The sequence below is a fragment of the Cavia porcellus genome, unplaced genomic scaffold (assembly GCF_034190915.1).
Source record: "Cavia porcellus strain 051 isolate PalLab524CR breed Dunkin Hartley unplaced genomic scaffold, mCavPor4.1 scaffold_3, whole genome shotgun sequence".
Taxonomy (NCBI): domain Eukaryota; kingdom Metazoa; phylum Chordata; class Mammalia; order Rodentia; family Caviidae; genus Cavia; species Cavia porcellus.
Window position 1 is genome coordinate 38,285,674 of NW_026947486.1, and position 18,611 is coordinate 38,304,284.

Sequence of the window (18,611 nt, forward strand, 5' to 3'; positions counted from 1 at the left end):
CTGGGTATGATAGAATCTAGTTTTGAGTTTTTGCTCTGATTTGTAAATTTAGTTCTCTCTCTCTTTTTTTAATGCACAGCCTCAAGAAAATACGTGGCAAAGTCTGGAAGCAGAGAATATCTAGCCCTCTGTTCAACACCAAACAATATACAATGGAACTAGAGCGGCTCTACCTGCAGATGTGGGAGCATTATGCAGCTGGCAACAAGCCTGACCACATGATTAAACCTGTTGAAGTCACTGAGTCAGCATAATAAAGACTGTGTACAGGAGAATTACCCCAATACCTGAGCCTCAACCTTCTGGGGAAAGGGAACTAGATAACATATTTTTTACTTATCTGTACAGTATCATGTTGCAGATGGGTGATATATAATGGTAATAGAATAGCACAGCCAGACTTGCTTCCTACACAGTAGGGAGAAACACAAGAGATGGAAAAATGCTGTTCCACAAGGAATCTCCAGAGTTTTGCATCTACCAGGTCTGGAAGGTCTGATCTCCCTTGGTCTTCCATGGGATGGTTAGGGTGGAGGGGAGATACAGACTGTCCAGCCCTTATGAATCTATGGATTGATTGAGTCTTCTGAATTAGTTTTCCTCTCTTTATATTTTGGGTTTTGGAGCTTTTAAAAATATTTGGTTTCAGGTATTTTTTATCATGTGAAGTGTTTTTGATTCTCTTGAGATAAGGTTTTAAGCTAAAATGTTGCTCCCTGTTTTAGTTTCTAAACTCTGACAGATTAAGGAGGACTTTGCTGGTGTAGTCTTTTATAGGTTTTATAAACCACTTGAGCCTATATCAGTCATTTTAGTGTTTGACCTGATGTTTAAAGCTATCTGTACTTTTTTGGTTCAGATGATACTCAAGATTTTTCTTGTCTATTTCCTTTTCTTTCTTTCCTTCACTTCACCTCCCTTAAAAACTCTCTTGCAGCTAAGCTAACAAAATCATGTCTGATTCAGAACATCCCAGAGTGTTTCTCTTAAACACATCATCTGGTGCCAAATGAAAATTCTTAGGAGTGATTTACTAATTATGAAGGGCACAGTTGTGGTACTGTTATTGATTGATACTTTTTTGCCTAATTTTGACCTATTCCACCAGTGTTTTACCCTTGACTGCCTCTTTTATGCTGCTTCCACAAATGATAGTGTGATAAGATTTTTACCTTCCTTTCTAAAGTTGTTTTTTTTTTTTAAAGTGAGTCCTGTTCTTCCTATTTCTTTCAGCAGAAATGAAATCCCAGGTAAGTATAAGTATTCAAATATTTGATCAGTAAGTTGCAATTATCTTCACTACATTAATATTCATTGAAAAATGTGTTATAGGTAAAACTCATTGAAGGACCATCTATGTATAAAATTAATTATTTTTCAGACTTTGTTAGGATATTATAACTCTTCTGGGCTTGGTTTTGAAGTCTGTATTGATTCAGCCTCATTTATAGCAAATTGCACTGTTACTTGGCATGGAGTACAAATTAAGCTTTAGAGTCCTCCTGAAGCTTGAGTTGTTGGTATCAAAAACCATAGGAATAAAATTAATCACATTTCACAGGGGGTCAGGGGCTTGAGGCTTAAGCCAACATATGAAAATATGTTTGTCTTACTGTGTTGCACTTATGGTATAATGTCACAGATAATTTTTTGTCTGCTAGTAGTGTTCTAGATAATATTGTCTTTCCAAAGCTCTGAGGCAGTGAACCTATTCTAAGCTGTTGCCTGAATGTATCCTGGCTGACAAATTACTGAATAATATGAAGAACTTAAATTTCTGAAAGATTCTTACTGCTAACCAAAATCTGAGTAAGGAGTCTTAAATGTAATTCTGTTTCAGAATTACATGTTAATAAACTGTGTGTACCTTTCAACAATGTAAATCAAGAGACATCAGTTAAGGGATTTCTCAGTTTATTTTCATCTAATTGAGCTATCAGTTAAGGTTACTAGCATGGTTGCCAATAAACTGATTGAAGTTCACTGAGCTGCTCATTGTGAAATAGGATACTATACTTCCAATGCCCTCAAGGCTGTAGCCTTACAACTGTTTGACATAGCACATCATTCCTCCTATAGGGATGAACTTCCTGGCACGAACAGTAGCCGCTCTGGTTGAAGCTTCGCTTATTGTAATAGGCTTTTATTCCCAGGTAATAATGTCTGTGGAAGACTTAATTCTGAATAGAAATATAGACATTACTGGAAACTAATCTTTTTTCTATTATACTCTGCTTTATCAAAAAAGTAATACATTTAAGTTGTGCTACAGGAATTCAGATGTTGTCTTGCAATCTTTAAATAATAAATGAATGATTTCTCCTTAACATGGCTGATGTATTTTATATCTTGTTATTGTGAATGCTAGACAGAGTAATGGGGTCAACCCATGGTGAAACTTACATTTGAACAGCTTCAAACAAATGGTACAGATTTTCCTACTTGTAATAGAAGAATTTTTTTGTTTATTCAGTGGAGGAGTGGGTTTGGTACATGATCCCTTAAGAAGGTAAAGCTGGGTGTGGTGGTGCAGGAGGAGCCCTATGAGTTGAAGCCAGCCTGGGCTACATAGTGAATTCAAGACCAGCATAAACTGCATAATGAGACCCCATCTCAAAAACAAAACAAAACATTTGCTTCCTTAAAAAATTCATCTTTGTTCCTCTTTTGCTTACAACTACTGTGGCTTTATTTACTCTTGAGGCCTCATTCTTTTTGTGGACTATTGTTTTTGACATTTTGCAGCACACGTTATTTTCCTTGCTGACTTGTAAAGTGGTTAGATTCAGCCATAAGGAAGATTTCAATGCAGTAGGAGTCCTGAACAGGCTATTTGCCTGCCAGTTTTTTTCAGAGATAAGGAGAGGGAAATATTTCTTTTCAATAAAATTTTGGGTGATTTACTTTCCAGCTTGTCTTCATTATACTCTCAGAGCCCTAAAGTGGATTGGTGTTGTTTTCCTGGAAGACCATGGGGAGAAAGGTGTGTAATATAGCACATCCTAAGTTTTCACTTGTTTTTTTTAGTTTTTGTTTTTTGGTGGCCAGTCTTTCTATGTAGCACAGACTGGCCTACAACTCTTGGTAATCTTTCTGCCTCAGCCTCCTGACTACTGGGATTACAGACGTGTGCCACCAGGCCCCTTGTCCTGCCTTCTTAATTAATTTTTTGAGGCAGAGTCTTACTAGGTAGCCCAGGCTGGCCTTGAGCTCGTGTTGATCCTTCTGCCTCAGTCTCTGTAGTGCTGGGATCATAGGTGTGTGCCAGCTCACTTGGCTCCTTCTGCCTTGTTTTTTATCTATTTAGCTTCTCCTTCCTTTAGTGTAAAGGACTGGTTTGATTGCCTTGAATAAACTTACACTGTATAACCTCTGAATTGCCTTTTATTTTATTTTTTTTATTTTTTGAGGGTATCGGGAGTTGAACCCTGGGCCTTTGTATTGAGCTACATCCCTGGTCCTTCATTCATTCATTCATCCATTTATTTATTTATTTTTGAGACAGGATCTTGCTGAGTCATTTAGTTGCCCAGGGTAGCCTCAAACTTGGGATTCACTTGTCTTTTCCTCCCAGAGTCCTGGGATTGCAGGCATGCACCACCACACGAGGCATAAAGTGCTGTAAGATTTTATTCTAATCCTAACCCACTCTTGTTTGAAGCAAATGTGTCTTAATAGGTAACATTTAGGTTCCTTGCTCAAACTTCCAAGGCAGTTTTGTGAAGGAGGCTTATACAGGAGTAGGCTTCATTTGCAAGTTAATTATTAGTAATGAACAGCTCCTTTTATACAGTATCCTATCAATTCAAAGTACTTTTATACATACGAACAATTTGGTGTGTTAGGGGTTTGGGGATTACCCCTGTTGGAGTTTGAATCTCAGGTCTGACACTCTAGTCATATGATCTCTTAAAATGAGAGCACTAAGCTAGCCCTCTCCTTTCTAATTTGGGGACAGGAGTTGCTATGTTGCCCAGGCCTTAACTTCCAGAGTGGCTGGCACAGCGGGGACCATCATACTCCACTTATTGCCTACATTTTAAAAGTGTTACTGTAAAGATGAATGACTCTAAAAACTTTTGGAACCAGGAATCGAACTCATGACCTCGTACTTGCCAGGCAGGCACTTATGCCACTGAGGTAAATCCCTGGCAACAAGATGAATAAATGCATAAAACACAACATAGCACAAAAAACCATCAACTATCAAGTGCAAGGATGATTTATTTGTGTTGGCCGAATGCTTAAAATTAAGAAAAGTATGTGTACCTGATGTAAAAAAGTATTTACTTCTTCCATTGGTTTTTCTTGGTGTGTTTGGAATGAGTGTCAAAATACTTAAAAGTTGATTACCTTTTTATCTCTAGGGATCTGATGGTTTTGGAATTAAATTTCCTAACACAGTGCTGCTGGGCCATATTGGCTTGCTACTTTGCTCTTATCTAGGGGCAAGGGTGCCCCTTCCCCACGAGCTCAAAGGAGTTTCTAGGGTGGGCATGTGATAAGTAGTTTGAGCACCTCCCACAGGGAGCAAGCCTTATTTTTATCCAAGTTCTCACACGCGTGAAAATTAAGGAAAGATCCGGCCTGATTTTTCTTGTCACTCAAAAAAAAGGCAACTTAGCGAGACAGTTAGCCCCAGAATTCGGCTTGGGTCCCTGAGCTCTGGAAATGGCGCTGAGTGAAGACTTCCTGCGCGGAAGTGATCGCCCTTACACCGGAAGCAGTGCAACCAACTGGGTGTGGAAATTCTAGTTCGTACATGTTCATAGGGTAAAATTCAAATTCATATGTGACCTCAGTATGGATAGGTGGGTACAGAGGGAGGGCGGGACCATGCAAATTGGTAGCCCTGCCCGCTGGAATATGGGTTCTATAAAAGGTTCACAGCCTGGAGTCCTCGTGGTTGCTCAGGATCGCCCATACCTCCAACCACAGTGGCACCTGAGCTGCAGTCTACACATAGGAGCCATAACAGCGGGTAAGTGACTGGGTAGGCTTAGGTGGACATTAGTTCATCAGGTTTAAGTAAAATGTGGACCACATAAAACCTCGGACTGTTACTGCCTCGTCAACCATGGGACAGATAACCTGTTCTCCCTTTCCCCTTCGAATATAGATCTATAGTATTGGGATGTTTTTGGTTATTTAGGGTTTATTTGGAGACAGAGTCTCTCTGTGTAGTGTAGGCTGGCTTTGAAATCACTTACGTGTGTGAGGATTACAGGCATGTGCTACTATGCCCGGCTGGTCTGGGATTTTAAAAAAGCGATGCTATGGCGTACCTGAGGAATGGTCGGGGTACAGATTCTGGTAAGGCTGCAAGTGGAGCATCCAGGGGACGATTGGAGGGGCAGTTCATCAGCACCTTAAGGCCGGGATAGGGCATGGGAATTTGGGTGGGTGTTGGTGTGAAGACTTAGAGGAAAAAAATCTGCTGGTTGAGGTGGACTTGATAGAGTTCAAAGTGGAGACGGGAAGGAGTTTGACCCTCTCATAAGTTGGGGCACGGAGAAGGTTTGCAGCTTTTGGTGAGACTCAATTGGGGAGCGGGAGCTTATGTTCATGAGGTGAGCTGTGGGTGGGAGTGGTGGAGGAAGGGTAGAGGGTTCGAGGCCTCATTGGTAGAAGCCTGAGTGAGATAGGAGTAGTGGGGGAAGGGCTGCGGATTCGAGGCCTGATTGGTGGAAATCCAGTTAAGGCGGGAATGGTGTGGGAGGAGGCTAGACCTCATTGTGGAAGAGCTTATGAGCTCATATTTTGTGCAGTTTTTGTTTGACCCCGTAGCCACAAGAGTGCAGCGGAAGTAAACACTGGTGGAAGGAAGGGTGGAAGTAGGTGGTTGTTGGATTGAAGGGGTACTGGGAGTACAGTGATGGTCTGCTCTGTTAAGACTGGATTATAGTACTAAATAAGGCGTATTGGGAGGGGTTGGAGGAATTGATTCCTGATACTAGGTGGAAAATTTCTTTGGGCACGGTTGGTTGGGGGTGTGGGGATTGGAATCCCTTTGGGAGTGAAGGGACTGAGTAGAGGTAAGGAAATGCTGAGGCCTTACCTGGAGGAAAATGTAAGAGGTGACATTTGAACTGACCTGACTTTAGGACCACTGTTTGCTTTGAACGTTTCTTTTTTTCTTTTTCTTTTTTTGGTACTGGGGATTAAACTCACAACCTTGAGCTTACCAGACAGTAAGCACACCACTGAGCTAAATCTTCGGCCCCTGAACTTTTCTGATCTGTGAAGAACCCTGGTGGGACAGGTTGGGGGCAGTTATAGGCTGTGTTTCTCTAGGGGTGTCTTTTTGGGAGTGTGTGTTGAGAATGTCTGTGTGAACTCTTAAGTAAAAAAAAAAAAAAAAACAAAAAAACGTCTGGGCTTAAGGAATTCTCTTGCCTCAGCCTCCTGAGATTGGGGCTATAGGCAAGTGCCATCGCCAGGGATTCTCTAGTTTTTTCATCCATGGAAAGCCTGCAATAAAACAAATTTGAAATGCCTCTCCTGCCACTAATGGTGGTGCTTTCCAATAATCCCAGTACACAGGTAAGCTGAGGAGGCTGAGGCAGGAAGATTTCAAATTCGTGTCCATCCTGGGCAATTTAGCGATTTAACAAGACTCAGTCTCTAAATTAAGAAACAAATGAGGCTGGGGATGCAGTTCAGTGTGAATATGCTGGTTCAATTGCTAGTTCTGGTGGACAGGCCAAAGAAAATAAAAGCCTCTCATTTCAGAGTAAAGCTTCAGCTTTAACTTAGGGTGAAGAGCTGGGCATGGTGGTTATATATCTGTAATTTTCGCATATATTAGGTTCTATTGGCATACTTCTCTGTTCTATGGTCTGTACTTGCTTCCATATTATCCACTTCTATGTCTGTTCAAAAGGGAAACAGCAGTGAGACAACACAGAAGACACAGAAAGCTATTTTCAAATAACTCCTATACCAGGGCTCAGTGGTATATACCTGTAATCCCAGCAACCCAGGAGGCTGATGCAGGAAGATCAAAAGTACAGGTTGGGCAATTTATTGGGTTGCTGTCCTCACAATAAAAAGTAAAAAAGGGCTAGGTAACTGGGCATGGTGGCACACACCTATGATCTCAGCACTGGGGAGGCTGAGGCAGGAGGATCACTGAGTGTTTGAGGCCAGCCTGGGCTGTAAAGTGAATTCAAGGCTGGCCTGAACTGCATAGTGTGAAGCCCTGTCTCAAAAAGATTAGGGTGAAGAGACTTCACAAAGACAAATAAAGGATGTAGAAATGTTTCATTGGGGCCAGGGATTTAGCTTAGTGGTATAAGCGCCTGCCTTGTAAGTGTGAGGTTGTGAATTCGATCTGTGTTACAAAAAAAAAAAAAAAAAAAACAAAAAACAAAAACAAAAAAAAACCCAAACAACCAACCAAAACAAAGAAATGTTTCATTGGTTCTGAGTTCTGGTTTTCTTAAGTATATCTTTGTCTTGACTACAGAAATGGACAAGTCTGAAGAAAAGCCTGGCCAATTTGATCGGTCACTCTCTCAGGATGACTGGTGAGAAATGAAAAGTTCTATTTTCTCTTAGTTTATTTTTAAATTTTCTCTTAGGTGAGTTTTACTCTTTTGATGAAACAACTTTCTCAAAAAAGGTATGTTGGGGCTGGAATTTAGCTCAGCAGCATAAGCACCTTCCTGGCAAGTGTGAGGTTGTGAGTTCAATCCCTGGTACCTAAAAAAAAAAAAATACATTTATTTCATTTAAAATCCACAGTATATAAATTGGCTAAATCTTAAAATGAGAATTATAGAGAAGGATCTGAGAAGCTAGATTCCAGCTTCCTCTACAATGCACAAGTTCTCTATGTATTTCTGTTAGTGGCCTGGCCAGTCACAACTCTATGAAACATTGCAATGCATTATTGAATGTATAATTTCTAGAATGTATTTGTTGCAATGAAATTCAGACCTGCTCTTATCTAACTTATATTGTTGATAGTGCTGTGCTCTTGAGAGACCTAGGTGTAATATTTTTCCCCCTGAGATTGCAGTAAGTTTTTTGTTTTGTCTTTTCCTTTAGGTACTAGGGATTAAATCCAGGGATGCTCTACCACTGAGTTATCCCCCTAGAACACTCCCACATTTTTCCTGCCTCAACCTCCCCCGTGCTGAGATAACAGGTGTGTGCCACCATACCCAGTTATCTAGCCCTTTTTTACTTTTTATTGTGAGGACAGCAACTCAATAAATCGCCTGACCTGTACTTTTGATCTTCCTGCATCAGCCTCCTGGGTAGCTGGGATTACAGGTATATACCACTGAGGCCTTGCACAGGAGTTATTTGAAAATAGCTTTCTATGTCTTCTGTATTGTCTCACTGCTGTTTTCCTTTTGAACAGACAGACATAGAAGTGGATAATATGGAAGCAAGTACAGACCATAGAACAGAGAAGTCTGCAAATAGAACCTAATACGTATGAAAATGTAGTTTATGATAAAAATGATTTCAGATCAGTGGGGAAAAGATGGATTAATCAATAGAAAATTTGAGGATAATTGGCCAACCACTTGGAAAAAATGAGCTGGCTTCTTAGTGTAACGTATACCAAAATAACTTGCACGTGAGCAACTATTTTAAAAATAAGAAAATGAAGCTACTAAAAATGCTATAAAAATCATGAATTTTGTTTCCAATAATTATGGAATGGGAAAGTTTTCTGAGTTTAATGTCAAACAAAAGACATAAAGGTGGCAAACAAAAAAACTGGAAAAATATTTGCTTTATGTATGATAAAGGGTATTTTACTTAAAGAACTTTACAAATAAATGTTTTAATCTATTTTTGTTTAAAATTTTTTATTAGTACATATTTGCCATACATAGTGCTTACATTCATCATAGGGAATTTGTACTTGTACATGATATATATTAATTCTTTTTTTCTCATTCCCCTCCCCTCCTTCTAATCCTTCCTTTCCCCATTTACAGAAGTTTTGGTTCCATTTTTTCCCTTCTATTTTTTTAATCCCTTTCCCTTGCACATCCCTGCCTTGTTCCCCTCCTCACTGAACAAGTTTTTCCTACTTAGCAATATCCTGTTTTGCTTCTTGTTTACCCTTAGGGTTTCTCATATAAGAGAAACAATGTAATATTTAAACTTCTGTTTCTGATTTATTGAATCCTAGCCTTTTTTTTTTTTTTTGGTATCAGGGATCTAACTCTTGACTTCACACTTACCAAGCAAGCCCTTGAGCCACTGAGTTATATCCCTGACCCTGCCCTTTTTTTTTTGATCCAGGGTCTCACTGTGTAGTTCAGGTTGGCTTTGAAGTCAGTGTGTAGTCCAGGCTGGCCTTGTACTTGTGGTGATCTTTCTGCCTCAGCCTCCCAAATGCTAGGACTACAGGCTTGCACTACCATGTGTGGACTTAAATCCTGACTCCTTATTGAATGTTGTGAAACAAATAATAATTTTAAGTCCTTACACAGTTTACCTAACCAGGAGTGGGAGAAAACTTAGGCTAGCACTTACAGAGATATATATATAATAGATGCTGCGATGGACAGCATCAATACACAGAGGAGAGCAGATATTATCGAACTTGATACTGTAGAAGTCTAGGTGAGAAATAATAATAGACTGTGATGGGTTGTTAACAGTGGGGAGACTTAAATGAGTATACAATATGTTTTAGTTTATTGATTATTCTTTTGTATTTATTTAAGTAAAATAATCTAAAATTAAATGAACCCAGAGTATTTATACTGGGCTACATCTTCCTGCCTTTTTTTTTTTTTTGGTGATAGGGTCTTTTTAAGTCACTAAATTGCCCAGGCTGGACTAAAACTTGAGATCCTCCCATCTCAGCCTCCCAGAGTGCTAGAATTGTAGGTGTGCACCACCATGCCCAGCGTTTATTATTTTTGCAGTGCTGGGAACCTAATCCAGAGCCTCAGACACACTAGCAAGTGCTCTATCACTGAGTTACATCCCCACCTCAGTCGTACATCATTTCTGAAACATCTTGGCTGAAATTGACATGCAATATAATTTGATGGCATCTCTTAGTTTGGTAGTGTTTTTGTCTTCTAAGAGGTAAATATATTTTAGGTGAAATATAGGGATGGAGCCAACAAATCTTTTTTTTTTTTTTTTCCGCATTTTTATCGGTACCAGGGATTGAACTCAGGACCACATGCTTGCAAGACAGGCGCTTATGCCGCTGAGCTAAATCCCCAGCCCCGAGCCAACAAATCTTGCTGATAGATGGTATGTGGGAAGTGAAGAAAAGAGATAAATGATAGCTCCTAAGTTTTTGGCCTACTTTTAACTACATGAATGAATGATGGTGCCATTGACTGAGATGGGTAAATCTGGAATAGACAAATGATTGAGGGAAGAAATCTAGAATTCTATGTTGGCCACGTTATATTTTAAATACTTCATAAATAAAAACTCAAGATGTCAAGACTGCTGGAGTTCAGTGGAGAACTCATGGCTGTTAATATAAAATTCGGGGACATAGGGTTTTGAGATAGAATGAACGTCCAGGAAAGAGGAAAGCAATAACTCAGCACAGAGTGCTGGAAGTACAGCAATAACAGCCTCTAAACCAGGTGTCATGGTGCATGCCAATAGTTCCAGCACTCAGGAGGCTGAGGCAGGAGGATTGCTGTGAGTTCAAGGCCAGCCTGGGCTACCTAGTGAGACCCTGTCTCAAAAAGCAAAACAAAACTAAAACCACCACCTGCTATAAGGGGATGAGACGCAGAGTACAAAGAAAAATAGTATACTGGCCTTAGACAGTTGCAGGGACACTATGTTTGTTCCATGTTAACAACAGAGAATGCAGAGCTCAGTAGTTGCAGATAGGTTGATAGAGTTTGTGTCTCTCTTCTCCCAGTATCCTGTAAGCAGGGAGAAGGGAAAGGGGGATGGGACATTCTGAAGGCAGAAGTCCTGCTGAAGCTATAATGCAGGAGATGGAAGACCAGTCAGAGCCTAATGAGTATTCTTTAATGACCACTAGGCTCTTTTTTTGTCTTTTTGAGACAGGGTCTCTATATGCAGTTCAGGCTGGCTTGGAGCTCACTTTATAGCCTAGACTGGTCTCGAATTCACAATGATTTTCCTGCCTCAACCTCCTGAGTGCTGGGATTACAGGCATGAGCCACCTCACCCATCTCCACAAGGCTTTTTTAGCCCAAGAATTTTTTTTTAAATAGTGTAACAATATAACCTTGAGGATACCAGTGCAGTGGATAATCCCAGTTACCTAGGAGGCAGAGACCAGAGGATTGCTTAGCCAACAAGCTTGAGACCAGCCTAAGCAAAAAGTGAGACCCCATCTCAAAAAAAAGAGGCAAGCAGAAAGATAGCTTTGATGATATGTGGAAATGCTGGGGTTATTTTTTGAGACAGGATTTCACTATGCAATGCAGGCCAGTCTTAAATTCACTTTGTAGCCCATGCTGGCCTGATACTTGCTGCTGTCCTCCTGCATCAGCCTTCTGAGTGTTGGGATTACAGGTGTACACCACCATGCCTGGTAGAAATACTGTATCTTAAAAATTACCCTGTCATAAATACTTTAGAATAACAGTATTAGAAAAGCAAATGGATCACCTAAGTGGGTTGGCTATTGTTTTAAATATCTTGACAGTGCTAAATTTACTTAATTAGCATCCTGTTGTTTTCTTTTTCTACTTTTTAAAAATAAGATAAGATCTTAGTATGTAGCTATTGCTGGCCGTGAACTCCTGGGCTCAAAGGACTCTTCCGCCTCAGCCTCTCAAGTAATTAGGACTCTAGTTGCATGCCATTTCACTCAGCTATAATATTAAACCAGTTAAAGTGTGGTCTAGCTTCTTCCATCAGAATTGACTGGTGGTGTTAATTAAAACTGCATCTTCTTTTTTTATTTAATTTAATTTTTTTTTAAATTGGTACTAGGGATCGAACTCATGACTGCTTGCTTGCAAGGCAGGCACTTATGCCACTGAGCTAAATCCCCAGCCCCCAAAACTGCATCTTCTAATTCTAGTTGTTTTAGAGTGAAGATTATGAAAACTGCCTATTTACTTTTTGTTTTTCTTGTCTTTGATGCTGGACTATGGATCCTTGGAAGTCTTTTTTTGAGACCAAGGTCTTGCTGTGTATTTCAGGCCGCCTTGAAATCATGATAATCCTTCTGCCTCAGCCTCTCTAGGATTACAAGTATTTTCCACCATGCCTAGGAAGTCTTATTCCTCTTGTAGCCACTGTACCAAGCATATAGTAGCTGCCTAGTAAATTGAATGAATAGATGAATAACCCACAGATTATATATAATTTATTAAAGAGAATAAAATGAAACAGAACCAAGCAGATCAGAACAAAACAAAAGTAAGTAACACACGATTTCAAAACAAGACAACAGGAAATCAACAGTGGTTACTGTAGTGTCTCTTGTTTTCTACAAAATACTTGTCCATACCTTCACACACAATAAATTCAAACAAAACAAAATAATATAAAACCAATCAAAACCAAAGAATGTGAGCCTTATGGGCCTTCAAAACCAGACTCTATGAAATCAATAATGCCTACCATAATGTCTCTTGTTCTCTTCACACATACTTTCACATGTACTAAAATCAAATAATAGAAAACAGACTAAAACCAATCAAAATGAAGAATAAAAGCATTATTGTATGCCATTTTCAAAACAAGATGATAAGAAATCAGTAATGGCTATCATGATGTCTTGTTTTCTTCAGTGTAATTGTTCGTGCTATCACACATAATAAAATCAACTCTTGTGAACACTTTAGAAGTTCTCGGCATATATAAGCCTATACATATACATCTATCCTTTCTGTATTAAAGGGAAAACAAAACAAAAGAAATATAAGAAAAAACAAGAAACAAAAGAGACAAATAAATAATAATAACAAAAAGCCCAAAACAATAACAGTGTAGGCTTTCAAAACAAGGTGGCAGGAACATGACAAATTTTGTTGTTTTGCATAGTTATCTTCAAAAGTCTTTCTCAAATTACCAGATACAGACATGCAAATTTGATCTAATCATATGAATGTTAACTGTTTTGTTCCAAAAACTAATAGAAATAGTAGTACACTCATATTAGTAATCATTAAGTGTATATATACAAATTTATATCTTTTTTCTCTTGCTTCTTTTTTCCTTTTCCCTATCAGGTATTTTTTTTCCTCTTTGTGCAGTTTCTTGCCCTTTAATCATATTTATTTTAGATTTTGTATCTTATTTACTCTCAGAAATTTTGGTATACTATGTAGGCAGTAAGGTATGTACACACGATTTATTTCACTTAGATGTATGATCTCAAGTTGCATCCATTTACCTACAAAAGCCTCAATGTGGTCCTTTGATTATATGTAATTTACAAGTATGTATTAGGCTTGAACCCATTCCTTGCACATGCTAGGCAAATGCTATAAGCTACAGCTATAGCCCTCTTATAGTATTTAATTGTAACATTTATTGAGTTGTAGAAATTACCAAGAGAATAGGAGCCTGTGGTAAAAATAATGCAGAAGTATATCAAGTAAAACACAAAACTACACTCACAGATACACATACCTTCCCATTCTTCAGAGATAATAATTTTGTACTGTATCTTCTAGATCTTTTTCTGTAATGTAAAAACATGCAGTACGTATAATTCACTAGCCCCTTTTCTCTTTTAAGACAGGGTCTTGTGTAGTTTAGGCAGGGTCCAGTCTGGCCTAAAACTGGTGATCTTTCTGCTTCAGCCTCCTGATGGGGATTATAAGTGTGTGCTACCATGCCTGGCTATTGCCCCACTTCCTGTTGCCTTTAACTTGCAGTGATCCTTCTGCTTCAGCCTCCTGGGTGGTGGCATTTCATGTGTGCACCACCAGGCCTAGCTCTGTTGCCCCATTTTTAAAGATAAGATCTTTTTTAGATTCTTTATAAGATTTTTGAGTAAGGCATGGTGGTACGTGCTTTAATCTCACCATTTGGGAAATTAAGGTAGGAGGATTGTTACAAGTTCGAGTCCAGCCTAGGCTACACAGTGAGTTCAGTGCCAGGCTGAACTACATAGTGAGACTGTCTCAAAGAAAAAATGAGAAACAAAAAAGATTTTTGAGGATTTTTTTCATGTATCTTCTTTTTTTTAAGGTATTGGATATTGAACCCAAGGCCTTATGCTGAGCTATATTTCAAGCCTCCAGGGTCTTTCTAAATTGCTAAGTTGCCCAGGCTATCTTCTTGTCTCAGCCTCCCAGAGTGTTGAATTATAGTTGTGCATCTCAACACCTGGCTTTTTTTATGTGCCTTCAAAGCCTCTCTTAGTCCTTTCATAGTAGAGTTCTGGTTAATCCAGCTGATTTTTTCCTGTAGTGGAAATATTTCCTAGTAACAGTAACGTGAGCCTTAAAGCAGGCTTACATGGGGCTTGACTTCATGGAACACTATTACATGGGAAATGTGCCAAGGAGTACCTCTTCATTTGACCACATGTTTTTTTTTTCCATAGTGCTTTCTTTGGACCACTCTTATTCATTATTATCCAGCCCAGAATTTGATATTTTGCCTTTAGAGATTAGAGTGAGGCTCTCTATCATGTAACTTGTTTTGGTTGTATTTCTAATTCCTTGTTTCTTCTGCCTAAGCTCTCAAAAAATGTGTATATGTGTAAGAAGATAGATGAGGCAAGAATCACTTTATAGTTTGTATGTAGTGCTACATTCTGATAACCACGGTCATACTGACCCAGAGTTGCAAAATCAGTGAGAATTTGCATTCCTGATTAAAACAACATGACTAATAAAAAGTATCCTGTGATTAATAAATAGGAAGTTTAGTCAAGGAGATGAGCCAGCTTGTGTTTTCTTGTTTTTGAGACAGGATCTTGTCAGGTATTTCAGGCTGGCCTAGAACTTACTATGTGACCTAGGCTGGCCTTGAACCTACAGTAATCCTCCTCCCTCAGCCTCCCAAGTACTGGGATTACAGGCATGCACCAGCTTCTATCTTGAAAGACTGAAGTATATAGTTAGTCCAGTATTGCTCTCTAGGGCAAACTAAACATCCTCAACTGCTTGCATCAATTTATATATAAAATCTGAACTTCCTTGTAGCTATTAGGTCTACTTCCTCTAGCATTTTCATCTCCTCTGTAATAACTATTGATAAGATCACCTATGCTGTAGCCAGCCTGCAGCAATAAAGCTGTTATTGCAGCATGATTCCTCTGGGCTGAGTTTTGGATGTGTGAAATAAGGGTCAAATAATGGTGTATTTTGTAAGCTGCTGTGTGGTGAGTTGAACAGGCCCAAGCAAGAATTTGCTTTGACTTCACCTCAGGTAGTACTGCATAGTTATGTGGCAAACTGTAGCAACAAAGTGGCCTGCCGAAGGGCAGTGGAAAATAAGTGCCAAGGCTGCTGGGAATTTGTGATGTAGACAAGCAAAAGACACCAGCATTGTGGTTCATTGTAGGGAGCAGCCTTAGCTCCATTCTTTATTTTTATTTCATTTTGTGCACTGCTGGGAATGTAACCTAGGGTCTCATACATGCTAGGCAAATGCTCTACTACTGAGCTACAACTCCAGCCCTGAAACCACTCTTTAGTATTTATTTATTTTTTAATTGATAGTAATATGTAGACTTATGTATCTAATGTGATATTATGATTGTTTGTAGAAAGATTCAAACGAATGAACATATCTGACTTTTATGGGTTCCTCATGAAACAGATTTGAGTACCTGTTCATTTGCCTAGCTGACAAACCCAATAGGTATGCCCTTGAGGACCTCTGAGCCTTTTTTCCCTTTTTAGTTTAACTAGTCTCTTAATTCTCAAGTCCTTCCCTGTTCCCCTCCCTCACAAGGGTGGGAACCCAGAACCTAACACATCCTTGGCAAGCTCTGTCACCGAGCCTCATCCTAGCGCACTGTGGCCACTTTCTCAGGATTCAGTTTTTTTTTTTTTTAAAAAACTCTAAGTAGAAATAAATCCTTTGCAGAAAGCAACCTTTTCTTTGGTAGTCGATGCTCAGCTGATGTTCTTCTTTTAGCTTTTTCATTTAGCAGTAAAGACAAGAGTAGCTTGTTGCTTGTAATTTTTTTTATGTCCTCTGTTGTGATCTTAATTTCATAATGACTTAAAATCCTTCAAACCTTGTATGTTTCAGAAACTCTGATTATTTATTCTGTTCATTTATTTGAAATTTTTGATGTTTAGTTTTATGATATTAAAAAGCGTCTGTGTTATTTTTGCAGTTACATTGTCAATGTGAGTTCAAGCAACAATGAAAACTCTGAATCTAGTAAGTAGAGTCAAACAGTAAGGTACATGTTGAAGCATCTTTGTCCAGATGACGGAAACATGTGGGATGTTTGGCATAAGCTGGTCTTGGGATTGTCTCCTTAAAGGCTCCAAGTTGGTCAGATGAAGTTTATTTTCCCACAGTCTGGAGCAGAGGAAGTTCTCTTTGCTTCTTTTCCAACTTGCTTCTTTTACCTTTATTTGGCTCTTGGGTCTCCTTCCCCTTGTTTCCTGTTTTGCATGGGAGGTGTCTTTTGTTTGTAGGGTTTTTTGTTTGTTTGTTTGTTTTTGGTGTGTATGTGCTAGGGACGGAATCCAAGGGTTTATGTATGTAGACACGAGCTCTGCCAGTGGGCCACCCCCAGCCCTAGGTAGATGTAAATGTTACCAGCTGTGATTCATGGGCTTTGGCTTCAGGGAGTTCAAGACATGGGCAGTTAGATTTTCTCGTGTTTTAGATGCTTCCTAATGCCCTTCTCCCTTTCTCCGATTTAGCTGTGGTCAGAAAGGCAGTACAGAAGAGACAGGTCAGGTAAGTAGAACTACTGAAACTTGATTTCTTTTTCTTTAAAAAAAATTTTTTTTTGTCTTTTTCCTTTTTATCGGTACCGGGGATCAAACTCACGACTGCCTGCTTGCAAGGCAGGCGCTTATGCCGCTGAGCTAAATCCCCAGCCCCTCTTTTTAAAATTTTTATTAGTACATGTTTGCAGTGCGTACAGTTTACAGTCATCCCAGGGAGTGAATACTTTATTTTAATCCTCTTCCCTCCTCTTTCTTCTCTCTAATTCCCCTATCCTGATTTTCATTCTCGTTGATATTACTGATCTTAGTTCATGTTATGGCATATAATGTTTACATTGATTGATATTATTAGGTTCCTGTACATGGCATATCTTTATTCTACTTATTTCTCCTTTCCCCTCCTCCTAACCCTTGTTCCCTATTGTAAGAGATCCATCCCCTTATCTCTTTCTATCCATCCTTTATTCTCTTTTTACTTTGAAAGACACCATGCAACATTTAAGTTTTTATGTCTGATTTGTTTCACTCAATATATTTTCTAGATATGTCCATTTTCCTGCAAATGTCTCAAGTTAGTCCTTTAGAGCCAAGTTAATATTCCATTATGTATAACTGCCATGTTTTCTTTATCCAGTCATCTGTTGATGGGTATACAGGCTGCTTCTAGAATTTAGCTATTACGAATTGTGCTGCTGTGTATGCATATGTCACTGTAGTATTTATCTTAAGCTATTCAGGGAAGATACCTAATAGTGGGATAGCTGAGTCATGTGGAATTTCTAATTTCATTCTTTGAGAAACTCCATACTGATTTCCACAATGGTCGTACTAGTTTCTGTTATCACTAACAATAAAGGAGGGTTCCTTTTTCACCATAGCCATACCAGTATTTGTTGTTTGATCTTGTCTTCTTCATTCTCCTCCTCCTACTGCTCTTCTTCTCTTTCTCTTCCTTCTCTTCCTCCCCATATTCCCCTTCATTCTTCTTCTTTTTTTTTTTTTTTGGAGACAGGGTCTTGACTGTGTATTTCAGGTTGGTCTTGAACTCAATATGTAGCCCAGGCTAACATTAAACTTATAGCGATCCTCCTGCCTCAGCCTCCTGAGTACTGAGATTGTAGATGTGCACCACTATGCCTGGCCTGTTATTGTTTGATTTCTTAATGACAGCCACTCTTTATGGAGTAAGATGGAATCTTAGCATTGTTTTAATTTGCATTTCTTTAATGGCTGAGATGTTGGACATTTTTTTGTATACTGACCATTTGTATTTCTTCCTCTGTGAAGTGTCTGTTCATTTCTGTTGCTCATTTCTTGGACTGGGTCTTTAACTTTGGGTTGTTGAATTTTTAAAAATTTTTTTTTGTCTTTTTCTTTTTTATCGGTACCGGGGATCGAACTCGTGACTGCCTGCTTGCAAGGCAGGCGCTTATGCGGCTGAGCTAAGTCCTCAGCCCCCGGGTTGTTGAATTTTTTGAGGTTTTTATTTTTGAGACAGAATCTCACTATGTAGTTTTGGCTGGACCTGAACTCATGGCAATCTTCCAGTGTGTACTGCCACACTGGCTCTTGAGTTCTTTATATATTCTAGAGTCCTCTATCTGAAGAAAAGCTGACAAAAATTTTTTTCATTCTGTAGGTTGTCTCTTCACTCTACAGAAGTTTTTTTTTAGTCTGATATAATCCCATTTGTTTTTTTTTTATTTTATAATAAAATAATTCTTTTAATTCTGTTAATTCTTACTGTTATTTCTTGTGCAATTGAGAGGATCTGTTTAGAAAATCCTTTCCTAC

General features: G+C 39.0%; 2 protein-coding genes across 4 annotated transcripts in view; both read left to right on the forward strand.

Moving 5' to 3' along the window:
- Window positions 1-2,327, forward strand: part of Ogt (O-linked N-acetylglucosamine (GlcNAc) transferase) — a 49,731-nt gene extending 47,404 nt beyond the window's left edge. For both annotated transcript variants that reach the window (XM_003470996.5, XM_003470995.5), the window contains exon 22: window positions 80-2,327. In XM_003470996.5, coding sequence (XP_003471044.1) covers window positions 80-254 — 175 coding nt within the window. In that variant the 3' untranslated portion in view covers window positions 255-2,327. The remainder of the gene's footprint in view (window positions 1-79) is intronic.
- A 180-nt stretch (window positions 2,328-2,507) lies between these two features.
- The window catches only part of Gcna (germ cell nuclear acidic peptidase), a 58,309-nt gene continuing 42,205 nt past the window's right edge, over window positions 2,508-18,611 (forward strand). Inside the window, exons 1-4 of one of the 2 annotated variants that reach the window (XM_063246077.1) lie at window positions 2,508-2,983; window positions 7,469-7,529; window positions 16,247-16,293; window positions 16,788-16,824. In XM_063246077.1, coding sequence (XP_063102147.1) covers window positions 7,471-7,529; window positions 16,247-16,293; window positions 16,788-16,824 — 143 coding nt within the window. In that variant the 5' untranslated portion in view covers window positions 2,508-2,983; window positions 7,469-7,470. Of the gene's footprint in view, window positions 7,530-16,246; window positions 16,294-16,787; window positions 16,825-18,611 lie in introns of both variants that reach the window. The other variant, XM_013153754.3, reaches the window with a different exon arrangement.